The 19,719-nt window shown below is 44.3% G+C and overlaps 1 protein-coding gene across 1 annotated transcript; it reads right to left on the bottom strand.

The window, feature by feature from the left end:
* Positions 1–11,355: 11,355 nt before the first annotated feature.
* On the bottom strand, positions 11,356–17,361 carry CRK (CRK proto-oncogene, adaptor protein). Its single transcript, XM_056865127.1, has 3 exons — positions 17,094–17,361; positions 13,862–14,397; positions 11,356–11,529 (listed from the first exon to the last, which is right to left on the bottom strand). Exons 1-3 carry the CDS (start codon positions 17,323–17,325, stop codon positions 11,392–11,394), a joined length of 906 nt encoding a protein of 301 aa, XP_056721105.1. The 5' UTR covers positions 17,326–17,361; the 3' UTR covers positions 11,356–11,391.
* Between the last annotated feature and the right edge of the window lie 2,358 nt (positions 17,362–19,719).

Here is a 19,719-nt window from a genome sequence, read left to right as displayed (position 1 = left end):
ACCGTGGTCTTGGTATTTTCTTTCCTGAAAATACCAAGACCACGGTTACACAGCCCGGATAACCTACAAGAACTAACTTTGTTTACTTTGTTGTTAAATTATCAACAAGTTTGAGTCAATTTTGACTGATTATAAGAAGTCCGCGATATTGTTGTACAGTACTGAGCAGCCTATAGGAGCTGTATGGTGTGTGTTGTCGTTCCGTTTGCAATTGTATTTACACTTTTTGCACCTATTATATGAATAGAATTCCGTTTGCATTATAGAGCCTAGCACTATTTATTTTTTTCAACCTCCTGGTACCAGCTGGAGATTGCCTGCTATTACAACTGATCTCCAGCCGATACAGATCAGTTCCCCTGGAGAAAAATGGCCGCTTTGGCAATTGGATTCTATGGCATTGAAGTCCCTCCCCAAACCCTGCCCTCTTCAGGCTCCGCCCCAAAAATCTCCAGGTATTTCCCAATCTGTTTTATTTATTGCATTTTTATCCCACCCTTTCTCCCCAAGGGCTTAGCCCATGGAGTTGCCATCAGGCCTGGAGAAAAGTCCACTGTTCCTTGAACAGGTGCTTAATTTGTGAGAATGAGCAACTGAGATGCCGTTTATAATATTTTGATTTATATATTTAAAACATTTTCATGCCAACTTTCCGCTCCGCCAGGGTGGAGCATCATCTGATAAATAACATCCCATCAAGCCTATATTAAAGAGAGAGGACGTTTCCCCATTCCTCCGGGAAGTTGGCAATCCCATAAACATGATTCACCCCTCCCTCTTACATTTCATCCTGGCAACAACAATCAGAACATGAGAGTAGCCATGCTTGGTCAGACCAATGGTCCATCTAGTCCAGTTAGTACCCTGTTTTCAATGCTGACCAGTCAGATGCCACAGAGAAGCCCCCAAGTAGGGAATGAGACAACAGTCCTCACCTGTACATTGCTCTCCAACATCTGAAAGTTATTACATTCTTCCAAGCCAGTGACCATCACCACATCTCATGGCAGTAGGGTGGCCAACCTCCAGGTCCAAGCTGGAGATCTGCAGTTACAACTGATCTCCAGCTGATAGAGATCAGTTCACTTGGAGAAAATGGCCATGTTGGCAATTGGACTCTATGGCACTGAAGTCCCTCTGCTCCCCAAACCCTGCCCGTCTCAAGCTCCACCCCAAAAATCTCCAGGTATTTCCTAACCTGGAGCTGGCAACTAGGGTTGCCAACCTCCAGGTATGTCCAAATGAACAAAAAGAAACTATGCTGCGTCCGCCAAGCAAACAACTAAAAGAAGACAGCACACTGGCTCTATCTAAACACTTATATTAAACACACAAATCCTATATATAACATATACAATAGTGAAGGTAGAGTAATTCAAACAAACATACAAACTCTACAACCCATACTCAACATACACATACATTCATAAATTGCGTAAACATGCTGGTAATACCCAGCTAGTAACAACAGCCCCAAAGTAATATGCGGGTGCAAAGTTCAATGGAACAAGTCCCAGGTCCGCAACGCGGATCCCTTCCAAAAAAGGATGGATGCAGATTCTAGATATTCTCCTGCATTTCGATAATCTTCTTCAGCTGTCCGTTATAAGATGCAATGGTACAAAAAATTGTCTCATATATGAATCAAATTTGTTCAGACCTCCGAGGGTTCCAACTGTTCCTTTCCACAGGAATATAGTGTTAGACCTGGGACTTGTTCCGTTGAACTTTGCACCTGCATGTTACTTTGGGGCTGTTGTTACTAGCCGGATATTTCCAGCATGTTTACGCAATTTATGAATGGTCACTGGGAGTGTGGGGGGAGGTAGTTGTGAATTTCCTGCGTTGTGCAGGGGGTTGGACTAGATGACCCTGGTGGTCCCTTCCAACTCTATGATTCTAATACATTGCTGTCACCCAGCTCTATCACTGCTGTAAATGTCCTGATGACCGCAAAGAGCTGGCCGTGTTGGTTTGTAGATTAACAACATAGATTTCAATATGAATTTTCGAGAGTCACAGCTCTCTTTCTCAGATATGTGGGGGAAATTCTATTTAAAGGGAAGATTACAAGGCAGGGGAGGCAGAGGGGATGAGACAGAGGGGTGGGTGTGAATTCCCTCCTCAGTTTCAAGTGTAAATTCTTTGTTTAAGTGCCTACAACAGTATGAGCAGTTAATAACAGATAAGGAAGGTGATGACGTCAACTGGGGGAGCGGTAGTCTAAAGCAGTTACAAACAGATAAACAAGGTGATGAAATTTACTCAGGGAGATGTAGTCTGAAGTTTCAGTAAAGATTAACTGATAGTGGTAACAAAGCTATGGATAAAAGCATGTTAAGAAGGTAAAAGGTAAAGGTCCCCTGTGCAAGCACCGGGACATTCCTGACCCATGGGGTGACGTCACATCCCGACATTTCCTAGGCAGACTTTGTTTACGGGATGGTTTGCCAATGCCTTCCCCAGTCATCTTCCCTTTACCCCCAGCAAGCTGGGTACTCATTTTACCAACCTCGGAAGGATGGAAGGCTGAGACAACCTTGAGCCGGCTACCTGAAACTGACTTCCGTTGGGATCGAACTCAGGTTATGAGCAGAGCTTGGACTGCAGTACTGCAGCGTACCACTCTGTGCCACAGTGCTTATGTTAAGAAGAGCCAACTAAAATTTCCAAAAAGTGGGTCCTGAAGAGCTATTAGAGAATGTAATGAATAAGTTGCTCTTTAAGCCAGGATGATATGTAGTTAATTTCTCGATTAATTCTAATTCAGAACTTTCATGTTGTATATTCCCTTTGAAGTTTTATGGGTATGTGTGTAAAACAGTGACTTTTAGGTCTGTAACAGCCCATTCCTGTGCAACCACTCAATAGGGTTGCACAGGGAAAAGGGACAGGGGGCGTTCCCGGGCCAAAAGGGCTTAGGAGGCTGCCTAAAGACGGCTTCTCCCCTGGTCAGAATGCCCCCCCGGGAGGATGCCGGCGCGAGGCTGTGCCGGTGTCCTGGGCGGTGCTGCCGGAGGATAGCATTTGGGCCCCCCCGCTGGTGTCCATGCCGCCCCGGGTGGTATGACACAGGCGCCAGCGCAAGGGGCCCAAACATCAGCACAGTCCCCTTCCTGGCCTCCTAAGGATGTTCGTCCTTTAGGCTTAGGAATGGGCTGTAATAGTATGGCCCCCTCTCGCACATTTCTTGGAATTCTTTGTGTGGCATCTCAAAATGTGGTTATTTATTTCATTCATACCCCCTTTCCCGAGAGCAGCGTAACATCATTCTCTGCCCTCCATTTTATCTGAACTAGCCAAACTTTTCAGGGTGAAGACCAGTCAGTTTATCATTGATATAATGTTAGGAGTCTTACATTCCAACAAGCCCACATACAATCTTGTGTAATATAGTGGCTAAGAAAACGACCTGTAAAGTGTGAAGCTCTCCATTTAATTTTTGTCACCCAGACTCAGTTTCCATTATGCGGGATGATACTGACAGCCCGTTTCAGAATTGTTGCATGGATTGGAAAATGATGATACACAAGCTACTTGAACGCTCAAAGACTTTCATAGGTGTTAAACATATTATATTAAATACATTTAATTATCTGTCATGTTCATCTGAAAGGAGGAATGAGGAGCAGGATAATTTATGGGGCTGGAATCACCAATCCCATAGTCCTGCTCTCTTGGGCAAATCATTGCTTTCTGTTGCCACCATGAAGGTAAAATGTCCCTCATTTACACCATGGGACCTTTGTAAATAATGCCAATAGTAGGCCGTGGGGAGAGGCCATGGGTCTTCCATGGCTCAGTGGTAGAGCATCTGCTTGGCATGCACAAGGTCCCAGGTTCAATCCCCGGCATCTCCAGTTAAAAGGATTAGGCAAGTAGGTGATGTGAAAGACCTCAGCCTGAGACCCTGGAAAGCTGCCGCTGGTCTGAGTAGACAATAATGACTTTGATGGGCCAAGGGTCTGATTCAGTAGAAGGCAGCTTCATGTGTTCATGTGTAGACATAAGATAGCCAGACCAATGCAGGGCGATATGAAAACGTTCATGAAAGAACTGAGTATTTTATAAAGATATCTAACTGGACTTTTGTTATGTCGATACACTTTCTGATTGTTTCCTTTAGCGTTACTGTTAACTAAAGGAGGTGGCAATCCCTATGCTAGTTCTCCGTACTAATGAATAAAATAAAATAAATACATTGCTTGAGTTTCTCGGAAGTCTTTCTTGTGGTCAGCCTTTTCCTTGGCTTGTTCCGTACAAGCAAATGAAGTTGCCTTATAGTGAATGACACCATTTGTGTATGGAAGTCAGTATTACCTAATTTTTCTCGGAGAGGCTCTCTAGGGTGTCAGATGTCTTTTGTACCTCCTGTTACCTGGTTCTTTAAATTAGTGATGCTGTGCTCTACCACGGAGCCACAGTCCCTTACCTAAAGGCACTGGCACATGTATGGAACTAGTGATTTGTCCTTGGTCAAGGCTGCTCACAAAGATGCTTGGATAAGAACACCATGGTGCAGTTCTGGGAGGTACGCACAGTTGATTTTCTTCTCTCCAGCTTCAGTATTTCTGAATTCCCTTTCACAGGCACCTTTCTTCAGACAGCTCTTCCACTTCTTCAACTTTTCGTTGCCTCCACCGGCCGCTGCTGAATCTTCTCATGCCCTGTATGATTCACCAACTGACCTCGCCTGGCTTCTGAAACTCCTCCTGAGCAGGTTGAATCTGGCCTGGATTTGACCGTGACTCAGGCTGCCTTCTAATTGGCTCTACACCAAAGGCCAATGATAGCGGCTGAATCGTCAAGTGAGGCATTTTGAATCCGGCGCCATATGAACGACTTACAGAAAGCTCAGAGAGAAAACCGCTCCCTTGGTAACGGTAGCTAAATACCAGCACCACTGCTTGGCAGGCTACGCAGAGGCCTATACTCACTGTAGCTTGACTTGCCTCATAATTTTACAGTTTTGCATTAGACCTTTTCTTTTGGTACAGGTTATTTAGTTACGTATTATTTACACTTACCTATTTGATAATGTTCATGCAGGAGCTTAGCTGGTTTGCAAGTTTGATTCCAGCTCTCCGGAGGAAAAAACCCTTCTAAAACAGTGTCTCTAGTTGAGCTCAATTTTCTGAAAAGGGGGTTAAGGTAAATCCACAACATTGTCTTGCAACAGCGATCTTCAAGCATTCTAAACCCAGGCCTCCCATTTAATTGCAACCTAATTATTTTATCCCCATAGATGTTCCACTCGGTTGTCTTAAAATTCTGTTTTGCTTTGGATGAAGGCAGCACAGTTGCACAGTATGGCCCATTACTTGATTACCAGTGGGGCTTAAGTGACACAGCAGATTTCATGCAATGAGTAACAGACCAGCAGAAGTGCCAATGGATCCTACAGTGAGTAGTTGCAAACTCCAGGTTGGGAAATTCCTGGATATTTTTGGGCAGTGCCCGAAGAGGGGAAGATCAGCAGGGATGTGATGCCATGACCTGCGGAGTCACATCCAGGTCAAAGGTCAATCTGCCAAGCTGCAGTTTGGGAGGTCACTTCCTCGCCCACAAAATCCAAATTACTTAAACGTCTTGCCTCACACTACTTTTCTCTGCCATTTTCACTCACCTTACATGACTTGTAGGCTTTTGTATGCATGTGTTATGTTGAACTCTCCATTTGAACCTTAATATTTGTGCTGGTATAACTGCTACAACAACAAAAAGGTTTCTACTTGTCGTCTGACTTATTTACACTCCAGTCGATACTGCTGTCATTTGCATTACTATTTATATTTCATTACGATATCAGAACCTTTCCCTTTACAATCTCACACTTCCAACCATTCAGCCAAATCCTTTTTATGTTAACTGAGAAGTTAATTCCAATTATTTCAATAGGACTTTCTCCCCAGTAAATATACACTAATCTGTTACCTATTAAATAACTGAACAAGTAGGCAGCCTCCAATACTTTATATGACCTGAATAATGCTAGAACTAGACTTGAGATTGAATGCAGAACTGATGCCCCAAACAGTAACTGTCTGTGCAGTTTCCCTTTGTCTCCCTGTAATATGTACTTATGCAAATATGACCTTTAACTGGAAAAAACTGTATCAAGAGAAAACATTAGCAGTATAATTAAAGCTTTCCTGCAGTCAGAAGAGAGCTCTAAAGCTGCTTCTCTTTAGCAGATAACCATGTCTCTCTTGCTTTTGAGAAACTGACTCAATCCCAACCTTCCTCTGGCCTTTAGTATCTTTACAAATGACAATCAGTTTCAGCTATTCTCTATGGTATGCCACAGGAGAAATTAAAACAGAGCCTCCAACCACTGTACCCACTCTAGGACTTCCATTTGTCCTGGATGCTATGGTATACTAAAGAGCCCACTCTCCAAAGCTGCTATCGCCTCCCAGACATTGATCTCTGTAATCTGGATATCAGTGCCATTCAGGAAAAACTCGTCGCCACCTTGAGGTTGGAAGCCCTACTTGCACGTACTATGTTCTGTCTACAATTAGAATAGTTGGTTTTTGTATGCCGACTTTCTCTACCACTTAAGGAAGAATCAAACCAGCTTACAATCGCCTTCCCCTCCTCACAACACCCTGTGAGGTAGGTGGGGCTGAGAGAGTGTGACTAGCCCAAGGTCACCCAGCTGGCTTCACGTGGAGGAGTGGGGAAACCAATCCAGTTTACCAGATTAGCGTCTGCCACTCATGTGAAGGAGGAATCAAACGTGGTTATCCAGATCAGAGTCCACCACTGCAAACCACTGCTCTTAACCACTACACCGCCCTGGCTCCTGTTAGACTACTGTAAGAACTGGAAGCAGAGGGGCTGGGAGATCAGGGCGGGAAAGATGCCTTGTTAAGACCATGGCCCTACCACGGATTATAATAGTGAACTAGATGAACTTCAAATGGAAGATCTGAAGACAAAATCCATAGAATACCTTTTAAGACAAACCAGCATTATACAACACTGTATAAGCAGCACTATGTTACGTTATATTAGAAGAAGAGTTGGATTTATATGCCGACTTTCTCTACCACTTAAGGGAGAATCAAACCGGCTTACAATCGCCTTCCCTTCCCCTCCCCACAACAGACACCCTGTGAGGTAGGTTGGGCTGAGTGTGACTAGCCCAAGGTCAGCCAGCTGGCTTCATGTGTAGGAGTGGGGAAACAAATCCAGTTCACCAGATTAGTCCCCGCCGCTCATGTGGAGGAGTGGGGAATCAAACCCAGTTCTCCAGATCAGTCCGCCGCTCCAAACCACAGCTCTTAACCACTACACCACGCTGGCTCTCTGTCGGTCTTAATAAAGACATGTCATGACTTTGGTGTTTGGACCAAAACAGTTACCTACCTTTCCTCCAAAAGATAGAAGACATCCGTTCCATGGGACTCAGTAGCGCAGGGTACTGCAGCAGCCACTAGCAGAAGTGCATATGAGGGTTTAAGACGGGGTTCCCCAACTTGGTGCTAGTCAACACCTTTCTTGGCGCCCAGGTATTTTTAGAAAGTAGGTGGGGCCAGGTGGCACTTTCCCCCAGCAAAGCTTTTGAGTGCTCATTGAAGATTTGATTGGCTATGCAGATTTTTTTTTACAAACGTTGCTTTGGCCACAGCTGCCACCACAACACAAGCATCTTCACTGTGTGTCTGAAGATGCGGCAGCCATTTTGTGGCTGTGCCCACCACGCCGTGCCAGAAGTGCAAAGGCGCCCGTGAGCTCAAGGCTGAGGGCCCCTGGTTTAAGACAAGCACATGAAATGCATGCGCATCCTCAAAAGCTAAACACAAATCTCTATTTTCAGACCAGCGTCTGACGCTAGGGCCCAGAGTGGATAAATCACATATGTTAAACAGCCTGAAACCAATTATAAGAGCAACATGAAAAAATTTATTATACCTCATGAAAATTAGGTTTATGTGCTAAAAAGACAGCAGATCTGAAATGCCTTACTTAGTATGGGGAGATTTTACATTCCTTGGGTGATAGGATTAGTTATTGTCTTAAAGTTAACCAAGTATTAACTTTATTTAAAGGCAATAACTAATCCTCTCATCAAAGGAATGTGAAGATTGAGGGCATCTTCAGCAGAAGAATTCAGCTACATATTCCATACTTGTATCCCGTTTAAGGCAGTGAGTCAGAAAGCCTGTTTCTGTAATTTTTATTTGACGCATAATGAACATGTTGATTACATGCTTCAAAAACGGGCAAGAAGGTAGGTAGTGTTATGTAAACGTTTACCACTCATGTTTTTGCTGGTTTTCTTGATATCTTTCCCCACAAACCTTTAACGTGACATGCTTTTAAAAACAATTACAAATACAAGCAGTATTAGAATGAATATTTTAACCAAACTTTAAATACAGGCTTCGGTACGAAAAAGGTAAGCTTGATTGAAAAGGCTGATAGAAAGTACACACATAATTCTTCCAGACTGCTAATGAACCAAGCAAAACGGGAGCAGCCAAGGATTCTGCTCTGAGTTCTGTTAGAAACCCTTATGAATGCCTTAGCTCTAGGAAAAATAAGCCCAACACTGACCTTTGTAGCTGTTTACAAGGATGGAATTTTACTGTGGTGAGTGTAAGAGGTTGCTAATTCCATGCAGGAGATTGAATTTATCCAGTCATTTTTGTAGGCTTTCTCCCGTCGCCCAAGAAGCACAGATTTACTTAATTCCCACTTCCGTTTTAACCACTGCCACATTGTGGGACAGAAGGATCTTTCCCTCACGCTACAAAGAAGCTACAAGCAGATAGCTGGAGGAGGGGAGAATGAAGTAAATTGTTTTGGGTGCCCATTGGGCATGGAAAGCAAGGTACAAACATCTATGCATTCTAAACAGAAACAGTGGTATGTTGTTTTAAATTTAAAACAGCACATTATGTTTAATAAGATCCTAACATTTCTATTCATAATGCAGTATCTTTGACCAATTACTGAAGTGCTCTTAAGGATTCAATAATTAACTCACCCTTTTCATACTAAAACCTGATGTAGTTCAGTCTCATCTGTTGGAATTAATGCTGCAAATATTTTTAGCAGGACATCACATTAAAGGTTTGGGGTGAAAGGCACCCTGTGGATAAGAGAATGTCTTATGAAGTAATCGAACAGGGACATTTCTACTGTCTCAATAAGCCAGAGAAATTGGTAAACTCAGCCTAGCAGGTCTCAATTATAAATTCTTCGTAAGTAGCGGTTTAATCCCACCCATGTAAATCCCAAAAGTTACATGAAATAAATTGGAACAGGGTGAAGATTGTTCAACAGGCAGGCTCAGCACTTGGAACACATATCATTTTCCAGCCTTAGCAATAGCCAAACCAGCAGTCCATTTTGCCCAAACCCACTATGAGACTGTCAGAAGTCAGTTTGCTAATAGGGACCTCTACTTTCCAAAGGCCCCTTCAGTCAAAGTAATTCCATTTAAAGTTAAGGAATAATATTGTTAGCAGATTGCAGCTCCTACTTAACATGCTGTCACCTATTTTGAGGGCCCTTCGATGACAAACATGTTCCCACCAACAGGAAACAGCTTTTCCAGCATTAATCTATAAAAGAATGAGAGTAATGACTACGTGAGAATCCAAACAGCATTTTAATTTCTTTGACCATTTGGAGGAAAAACCCCTTTTTACAAACATCACACATGTAGCTACAAATCGTTGTGGTCACAAGTGTCTCGTCTGGCAAGTTTGGGCAAAGATGCCATGAAAGGTTAGTTGCCTCTAGATGGGCGTCTGTATTAAAAACGAGTTGTTAGTAAGCAGCCTGGAAAGTATTAATACAAAAAGATGAATGTTCAAGGAGTGAATAATGGAAGCTATAAAGTGCTCCTGTTTTTTTTGCGAACCGTCGATGTCTCAGAATCAGTCCAGAAGCGTTTAAAGTATTTCCATTCGTTTATTAAAAATAAAATCTTCATGAAGCTACCATTGTAATGTTTAACAGATGGAAACAGAACAGTTCCAGACGGCAATTTTAAAAGAGACAAAAAATTATCTTAGTTAACGGTGGTGACATTTGTCACGCTATATTGGATGAGCGAAAGTACCTTACAAGGTTTTCAGGTGCTCTCTTTTCTACAGTGGTTAAAGTTACCTTTGGAGTGTAGTGCTGAGCTCTGTAGCAGTTTTAGTAACTCATAATCTTACCGCTACATATTAAAGAATAAAGTGCAACGAACGTAGTTCTCTGCACTAAAAGGGAGGTTTAGCACTCCATGTAGAACGGCTATCTCAAATTAAATCAGCTATCAGCTATGACAGTAGTGGGGACCAATTTCTAGAACCTTAATTCTGAAGAACAGGATTTTATTTATTATTTATTTATTCTTTCGACTTCTATGCCGCCTTTTCCAGACCAAGTCAGGCTCAGGGCGGCTCACAGCAGATTCCAATAACAATTAAAGTCACATCCAATTATAATTAAAAACCCTCAGTATCGCTTAAAATCCCAATGGTGCCTTTAAACCATAATAGCGGGGAACCAATTAAAGAGGGGAAAGAATAAGGGAAGGGAGGAACAATAAGGTACCCTCAAGGAGGGAAGGGGTGGGGAATAGAAGTAGGTAAAAGGGAGGGGAGGGAGGTCAGCTGTGATGGAAATCGTCGCTGTCCTCAACCGCAGGCCCGGCGGAACATTTCAGTCTTACAGGCCCTGCGGAATTGTATCGGGTCACTTGATAAGAGTTGCACCAGGCCGAGGCCAGAGCCGAGAAGCCTTTGGCTCTGAGGACAGCCGGATGCTTCTTGGGCCAGGGACCACCAGTAAGTTGTTCCCTGCTGAGCGTAGCACTCTTTGAGGGACGTCTCGGGAGGCACCGTGGGCCCAGACTGCTTAGGGCTTCGAAAGTCAGTACTAAAACCTTGACCTTAATTTTGCCTGTAACCCATTTAATATGGTAGTAGTAATGCTGTAGCTATCTCAGTATTATGTAAAAAAAAAGATTACCTGCACTGTGCAGTTTATTTATGCAATAAGCAGTTATAACAGACGTTACAATAGAAGTCTAATCCAAAGAAGGGAAGCTCCAGGGTTAGCAACTTGCAAGTGTCCTACTAACCGTTCTGGTTTCCTGCCTACAGAGGAAGCCATGGGATCAGGGAAAGCCAGAACCAAGAATCCACATCAGCTCTCTCGTCCTACTGCAAGTGAGAACGCGATGTCTTCGAAGCCACAGAATTTGGTATCCTGAAGATACAAGTCTTGTTTAAAGAATGGTGGGCGTACGGTCCTGGGGACACTTTATGCGAATCAGGATACTTGCTGAAGCACTGGATAGACAGTAGAGCTGTCTACGTGGCAGCCGCGGTAAAACACTGTGTTTATTCCCATCCGTAAGCAGAGCAGTTTGAGCCACACTCAGCTGAAATCCTCCTCTGGGTTCTGTTGATCGAGCAGCCGGACGTGGGTGAACGGGAAGTGACCTCGCCGGCCGCTGCACTCTCCTTCCCACTGGCCGCTCATGTTAATCTTTGTGACTTTTACTAGCTCTCCAACCTGCAGACCAAGGAGAAATGCACCACTGTTAAACACCGCAGGTGACTTCATCATTCTCTGAACAGCTCTGCTCGGACGTGGCCCCGTTCCACACAAGGCATCAAAAGAAGTAAAACCAGGTGAGAGACTGGTTAAGGGGTGGCGGCTTACTCTTGGCGTGGCAAACCAGCCTTCCTGATGTGGCAGGAATAGCTGCTTGCCACATCAATGACAGGGTCTTGCAGGTCTGTTCAAAGAGCTAGTGGAACCATTTGGAATCAGTATCAAGTAAGGAGGTCTGAACCCCTTTGACAAAACAGCCTGCATCGTCAACACAAGAAAGATGTGGAGCTTAAACCAGTCCATTTGATCACTACACCAACCCTTAGATTAAAACTATTATTATTATTATTATTATTATTATTATTATTATTATTATTCAGACTCTTAAAATTTCTATAGCCTTGAATGCTGCCCCCCCCCCATCAAATCACAGTGTGGTGTACTGGTTAAGATCGGTGGTTTGGAGCGGTGGATTCTGATCTGGAGAAACGGGTTTGATTCCCCACTCCTCCACATGAGCGGCAAAGGCTAATCTGGTGAAATGGATTTGTCCCCCACTCCTACACACGAAGCCAGCTGTGTGACCTTGGGCTAGTCACTGCTCTGTAGAGCTCTCTCAGCCTCAGCTACCTCACAGGGTGTCTGTTGTGGAGAGGGGAAGGGGACTGTAAGCCGGTTTGAGACTCCCTTAAGTGGTAGAGAAAGTTGGCATACAAAAACCAACTCTTCTTCTTTTTCAGTAAATCAATAATCTCTCAGCACACAATATGATCTACAACATCCAACGGATATCAGGCCAGGTTATTTGGGCCAGCAGGGGAGGAGAGACGCTTGCAATTCCCTGCTCTGAGCCTGTTCCTTGAAAATCAAACCTAAGGCCACCAGTGCTGTTTTCTGCAAACCTACGCTGCTACTCTCATGCCTTTTCACTCAGTGGCCCATATTCTACTAATTTACTGCAATAAACTCAGACACTAGGACTATAATAGCCCAGCTAGAGGCATGCTATTTTCTTCCCTAGTAATGTGATGTGAAGAAGAGTTGTTTTTTATATGCCGACTTTCTCTACCACTTAAGGGAGAATCAAACTGGCTTACAATCACCTTCACTTCCCCTCCCCACAACAGACACCCTGTGATGTAGGTGGGACTGAGAGAGCTCTAAGAGAGCTGTGACCAGCCCAAGGTCATCCAGCTGGCTTCATGTGTACGAGTGGGAAAACCAACCCGGTTCACCAGATTAGAGTCCGCCGCTCATGTGGAGGAGTGGGGAATCAAACCAGTTCTCCAGATTGGAGTCCACCGCTCTTAACCACTACACCATGCTGATGTGATTGAGGGGGGGGGCAACATTCAAGGCTATAAAAATTTAAAGAGCCCAAATAATAATAATAGTTTTAATCTAAGGGTTGGCCTTGCCTAGTATTTGGATGGGAGACCTCCAAGGAATACCAGGGTCATGAGATAGAGGCCGGCAATGGCAAACCACCTCTGTGTGTCTTGTCTTGAAAACCCTATGGGGTTGCCGTAAGTCAGCTGTGACTTGACAGCAAAAAAATTAATAAATTGTAAAGCTCTAAATTTCCAATCCTTGCTTTGATAATGGGATAATGATGGGCAAGCATCACAATCCCCACTCTGTGCTTCCTGGCCAGGATGAGAGAACACAAGCAGCTTTGCTTCTTGGCTGCAGACAAACTGCCCCTTCACCAGCCTGCTTGGGGCCTGCAATAGCATCAGCTGCAGCAATACCTGGATACTCAGTCAGGGATTCCCAGAGAGAGGGGAGCTGCTTGCAAGCCTGATCAAAGTTGCACACCCAAAGTTTTCTATTGGAATCAGCCGCACAAAAAAAAGGGGGGTGCCTCAGACTTTCAGGAAGTACGCAAGCAGGATTGATTCACCTCACACCAGAGAACAACACACTTCCAGCAGGGTGGGAGATGGAAGTTGTCTTGAAAATATAAAGTGTCAATCACACGTGAATTGAAAGACGCCCTCCCCCTTGGGACTGAAGACAGAATATAACCCAGTATCCACCCCCTACCCAATAATACAATCAAGTGTTATATCACGACAAACGATACAAGAAGACATGGGAAAGAAACTCTTCTTTGCACAGCACTGGTAGCAAGGACAGGAATTATGCCCCCAAGCCCCACTCTTGCTTCTCAAACACATTTTTTTAAAAACAAAGACTGCATTACTAATGTCCCCTTGGGAATGCCAGGTGTTAGAAACACAAAACTCTCAAACAACTCTCTTCTCACTACATTTTGCCCATTATGTACCTCCAAAGCCAAGGCCGTCTTGTCGTAGGCATTAGGGACCCGCTTCTGGATAACCCGGGCAAAAATTGGCCCATTCTGGAGGTTGGGGAGCGGAGTGTTGATGCTGGGCTGGGCATAGGGACCTGGCTCCGGCCCACCCAATGGCTGTGGGTGGAAACTATCCGGGTTACCTCCAATTGGAGCAGATACCGAAGTAGAGGCTGGTCTATACCTCTCAACGTATGGAACAGGTATCATCCCCCGCTTCCCTTCACTGTCTTCTGCGTTCCACCACTGCTCTTCGGGCTTCTCCCAGATTCTCAGTATGTCTCCTTTTTTAAATGGAAGGTCTTCGTCATCATTGCCATTAAAGTCAAAAAGGGCACGCACGTACTCTGCTTCTTCCTGCCTCAATACCACATCACTGTTATGCTTAGACTTTGGTACAGGTTCTATCAAGGTTGTAGTGTCCAAGTAGTGTATTTTGTAGAACTCCAGTAAGGCTGGTAGTGAGTCAAACTCTTGATCACCTATCCGGAATCTAGAAGGATTCAGCCCTGAGGAGGAGGGGGGGAACCAAAAATTACTCAAGAAACATACTAAAAATATGACAAGACAGACACTATATAATAATTGTATTCCATACACACCTGTAAAAATAAGGATTAGTTCCCATGTTTAAAACACAAGTTCAAACCAACATAAATATTTATTTACTACATTCCAATACTACTTTCTCTTATTGCTCAACGAGGTTTAGTTAAAAAAAAAAAGTCTTTCCTCTCCCCCACCTTTCCTAATGTAAGTCCCCATTGATGAGTTAATGTTTTAGCCCCTCTTCTCAGGACAAGATATCCTGAATGCCGAGATCCAAGCAGGGAGGGGCCCTCTGATAACAATTACGACCAGAAGAGTATCATAATGGGAACATCATAAAATAAATGACATAATTAAAGCACTAGTTTATTTGCGGTCCTTGGCCAGATAAAACATCTATCTATCTGACACAATTAAAACAAAATTGCACAAAAATGACTTGGCCTGATTTGTACAAACAAGGGCAACTGTGGTCCCAAGATTCTCTGGGCACAGGGAATTCCTGAGTTCCACCGTGATAATATCTAGCTTCTTATTCTTGCCAGTGTCTCTGCACAAGGCTGGGTCTCCCTTAATGATCTTAATGGGCTCAACTGGGAAACGTAGACTCCCCCCTCCAATTGGTGGACACATAATGACGGCTTTAAATGCTAAAACCTGCATCTTGTGTTTTGACCCTTAGTTCAACGGGAGCAAATCCAACCAAATTTGTTATGTGGACACTTCCTGCCAGCTGTGATTCCAGGCCAACGACTACATCACATACAGCCCACAGGTTGCTTGCCCTACACCGCACCTGAACAACAGCCACCAAAGCAAAGTAAAAAAAAAAAAAAAGTCAGTTGAAGACTTTTAAGAGGGAACCTCAACCTTTGGGGGGGGGGGATACAGCTGTTAACATGGACTGTGTTATTTAACAGGCAAAGCTCCAAACAGCAGAATACTAATTAGTGCAGATGATGGAATGCTAAGGTAACATGTTCCTACTCACCATTAATTTCTGCTCAGGGATTTTGGGAGCATTTTCATTTAAAAAAATTTGTTTGGTGGGGCATGACAGTAGTTTAGAAAATTATGTATGGCTTTGGTAACTTTTCCTCCCGCTCTGGAGTAAGCCAATAAAACTGGTGGGCGGTAGATTCAGGATTTACAAAATAAAATAATATTTTCATGCAGGCCATGATTAAATCGTGAAATTCACTGTGTCAGGATGCAATAATGGTTAATAGATTATATGACTGCAAGGTACTTTTGAATAACAGCAATGGGGGGGGAGGGAACACAGCAAAATTTGTTGATTTCCTGACTTGCACTGAAGCATACAGGAGGCTGAACTAGATGGGACAGTTGGCTTGATCCAGTTGGCATCTTCTGATGTTGTTACCAAAGAAGGGCCGTGGCTCGGCGGTAGAGCATCTGCTTGGCATGCAGAAGATTCCAGGCTCAATCCCCAGCAGCTCCAGTTAAAGGGACCAGGCAAGTAGGGGATCTGAAAGACCTCTGCCTGAGACCCTGGAGAGCTGCTGCCGGTCAGAGTAGACAATACTGACTTTGATGGACCAAGGGTCTGATTCAGTAGAAGGCAGCTTCATGTGTTCAATAGGCCAATTTGAAGGGGCGTAGCTGAGTGGTAGAGCATCTGCTTGGCATGCAGAAGGTCCCAGGTTCAATCCCCGGCATCTCCAGTTAAAGCAGTGGTTCCCAACCTTTTTTTTGACCAGGGACCACTAGGACTTTTTTGTTCGGTGCAGGGACCCCAAGGTTCAAAATAAAAATTCCAAGAATTTGAAAATAAACTTTAATCATAACTGTTAGTTAAACATTAAACTTAGAATAATATTTGAATATATATTTTATAATAGAGAACTTTTAATTGAAAATATTAATTTATTATGGGTTTATAACTTTGTTTCGCGGACCTTAATTTAGTTCTCACGGACCCCTGGTTGGGAACCAGTGAGTTAAAGGGACTAGGCAGGTAGGTGATGTGAAAGACTCTCTGCCTGAGACCCTGGAGAGCCGCTGCTGGTCTGAGTAGACAATACTGACTTTGACGGACCGAGGGCCCGATTCAGCAGAAGGCAGCTTCACGTGTCCAAGGCACAGCGCCAGCACAACGAGCGGCTCTTTACAAGTGAAATGTGCAAGAATGCAACTACGAAGCAACTTACATTAGTGCGACTGGGGATAATACATACAATTGAGGAAACCAGCAAAATCCACAGAGGAGATCTTTCGGATGAAAGCGTGCCAAATGACCCCCCCCCAAAAAATATTTTGTTTGCCACTAAAAACTTTCTCCCTTCCCCTCTACGCGGGGAAGGAGGCACTCTTAGCCACCAAGGGGGCGGGTGTCGGAGGAGACTCGGCCGGGGGGGCCCAAGGCACGCCAGCCCCACCCCACCGAGCCCAACCGGAGCCAACGCGCCCGAGTTCTGCCCAGCTCGGCTTTCGGCAGTTACGGGCACGAAGTTGCGGGCACGGAGCCGTGCAAAAGCTGCCGGATCCGGAGCGGAAAAGCAGACCCGGCGCCTCCCTGCCCGCGGGGTGGGTGGGTGGGTGGGGGTGGGGAGGCCCCTTCTGCAGGCCTGGCAGAGATAGCCCCCCCCCACGCACCGCCGGGCGGGGGGGAGGACAAGCAGGCCGGCCGACTCACCCGGGCCGCCGCCGCCGCCTCCGCCTCCTCCTCCGCCGCCGCTGTTGACGATGTAGTGGGAGACGCGCGAGCTCTCGGAGACGGAGAGGACGAAGTCGCCGGGGATGGTGCCCGAGTCGCGCACCAGGAAGGTGCCGTGGCGCTGCCCCTGCAGGAGGCCCACCGCCTCGGCGCGGCTCAGCCGCCCCCAGTACCAGCTCGCCTGGTCTTCGGCGTCGAACTGCCCGGCCATGGGTGGACCCGCGGAGGGAGGCCGCCGCCGGCCCGGCACCGCTTCCTCCCCCGCCCTCCCGCCCTCCAGCCGCGCAAGATGGCGGCCGCCGCCGCGCCTCGCCGCCCGGAAGTGACGCCGGCGGGCTCGGAAGGGGACGCCGCGGTTCGGCCGGCGGTGGGGGGGAAGGGCGGGACTTCCGGGCCGCCGTTGGTCTCGCGCTCGGGTGAGGAGAAGCTGATATTCCGATTGTATTGTTTGAAATAATAATGATAATAATGATATTTATAATTATTTTATAATTATATTATAATTACATGATAATGATAATGATGATATTTATAATTATTTTATAATTACATAATAACAATAATAATAATTCTGCCTGCTTTTGGGGGCGGGACTTCCGGGCCGCCGTTGGTCTCAGCTCGGTTGAGGAGAAGCTGATATTCCTATTGTATTGTTTGATATTATAATAATGATGATGATGATGATGATGATAATAATGATATTTATAATTGTTTTATAATTACATAATAATAATAATAATAATAATAATAATAATAATAATAATAATAATACTGCCTTCTTTTGAGGGCGGGACTTCCGGGCCGTCGTTGGTCTCACGCTCTGTTGAGGAGAAGCTGATATTCCGATTGTATTGTTTTATATAATAATAATAATGATGATAATAATACTAATATTTACAATTATTTTATAATTATATTATTAAATAATAATAACAATAACAATAACAACAACAATAATAATAATAATACGGGCCGCCGTTGGTCTCGCACTCGGTTGAGGAGAAGCTGATATTCCTATTGTATTGTTTGATAGAATGATAATAATGATATTTATAATTATATTATAATTACTACATAACAACAACAACAACAATAATAATTCTGCCTGCTTTTGGTGGCCGTTGGTTTTGCTCTCAGTTGAAGGGAGGCTGATGTTCCTATTGTATTTTTTTAATAATAATAATAACACCACCACCACCACCAATTTATTATAATAAATAAATAATTTATAAATAAATAATTTATTATTATAAATTATATTATTATTATTATTATTATTATTATTATTATTATTATTATTATTATTGCTAAAGCACATGAATACATTGGGATGCCAACCTCCAGGTGGTGGCTGGAGATCTGTTATTACAACTGATCTCCAGTCAATAGAGATCAATTCCCCTGGAGGAAATGGCCGCTTTGGCAATTGGACTCTATGGGATTAAAGCCCCTCCCCTCTTCAAACCCTGCCCTCCTCAAGCTCCACCCCCAAAATCAACTATTTTTCTATAATTAATTCCAAAAAATTGCTGTCTGTTTCTGAAGGAAAAGTTAGAATGTCATTTTTCTGTATACGTCAGGGGTGGGGAACCTTTTTTCTGCCAAGGGCCATTTTGATATTTATGACATCATTCGCGGGTCATACAAAATTATCAACTTAAAAATTAGCCTGCTACATTTGGTCAAACATTTAGCCAAGAGGCACGACCGGAGATGGCTCGAAGTGTCTGCCATGTAGAGCGACTTGCTTTTGAGCTCTGCCGTCCCCAGCTGGGCCCAAGAGATTCAGCCAGGGCAGCATCCTTCTGAGCTGGAGATAAGCCAGGACCCACGGAGGGCCAGACCAAAGGATTTCGCGGGCCTTATACGGCCCCCGGGCCTGACGTTCCCCACCCCTGGTATACGTGCTCTAAGAACCAGAGAGAGGGAGTTTTTTTAAAACCACTGCGGGGAAAAGTTTATTGGATTGACAGCAAATTTGTCTTAGCAGGAGACATGAGTAGATTTTTGATAGAGCTCATATAGTAAACAGATTGCAGAGCTTCCAAAATATTTTTTTTGATCGGTCAGAATTTACTTCTTTCACTTCAATTCATATTCCAGGGTGACCAGCTTATTCAGCCACACTACAGCCACATGGTTTTCATATATGCAGGTACCATAATCCGCAAGCCTAACTTTTTTTTTTTACTAGCGGAAATGCTGGTTGGATCCTTTGACCCTTCCCTCATATTTGAAATTCCTCGCAACACCTAGCCATAGGTGTGCATTTATGCTCGCCAGATTGAATGTCCTGCCGACTGCAGAAATAAGAGGATGATTTGCTAAAACTGCATTTTCAAAACACTTCTGTGATTGTGAATCTGGTGCAATAGAGACTGCAGTCCATGTTTTCCTATTTTGTGATCAATGGTCTGCCCCCAGCGCTCTCTGAATCAGTCCTATTTTGTCTAGATATCAGTTCCCTCTCAAGCTAATGGGTGGTATCATCATTATTATTAACAGATCTTGATCCAGAAACAACCCGAGCTGTTGCTAAATACCTGACAATAGTGATCTCTCTAAAACGTTGATTTGTGAGAAATTGTATAGATCCATTGTTACA

Source organism: Euleptes europaea, chromosome 19 (genome assembly GCF_029931775.1).
Source record: "Euleptes europaea isolate rEulEur1 chromosome 19, rEulEur1.hap1, whole genome shotgun sequence".
In the NCBI taxonomy this organism is placed as follows: Eukaryota; Metazoa; Chordata; class Lepidosauria; order Squamata; family Sphaerodactylidae; genus Euleptes; species Euleptes europaea.
This window is presented reverse-complemented; position numbering and strand designations above follow the sequence as displayed.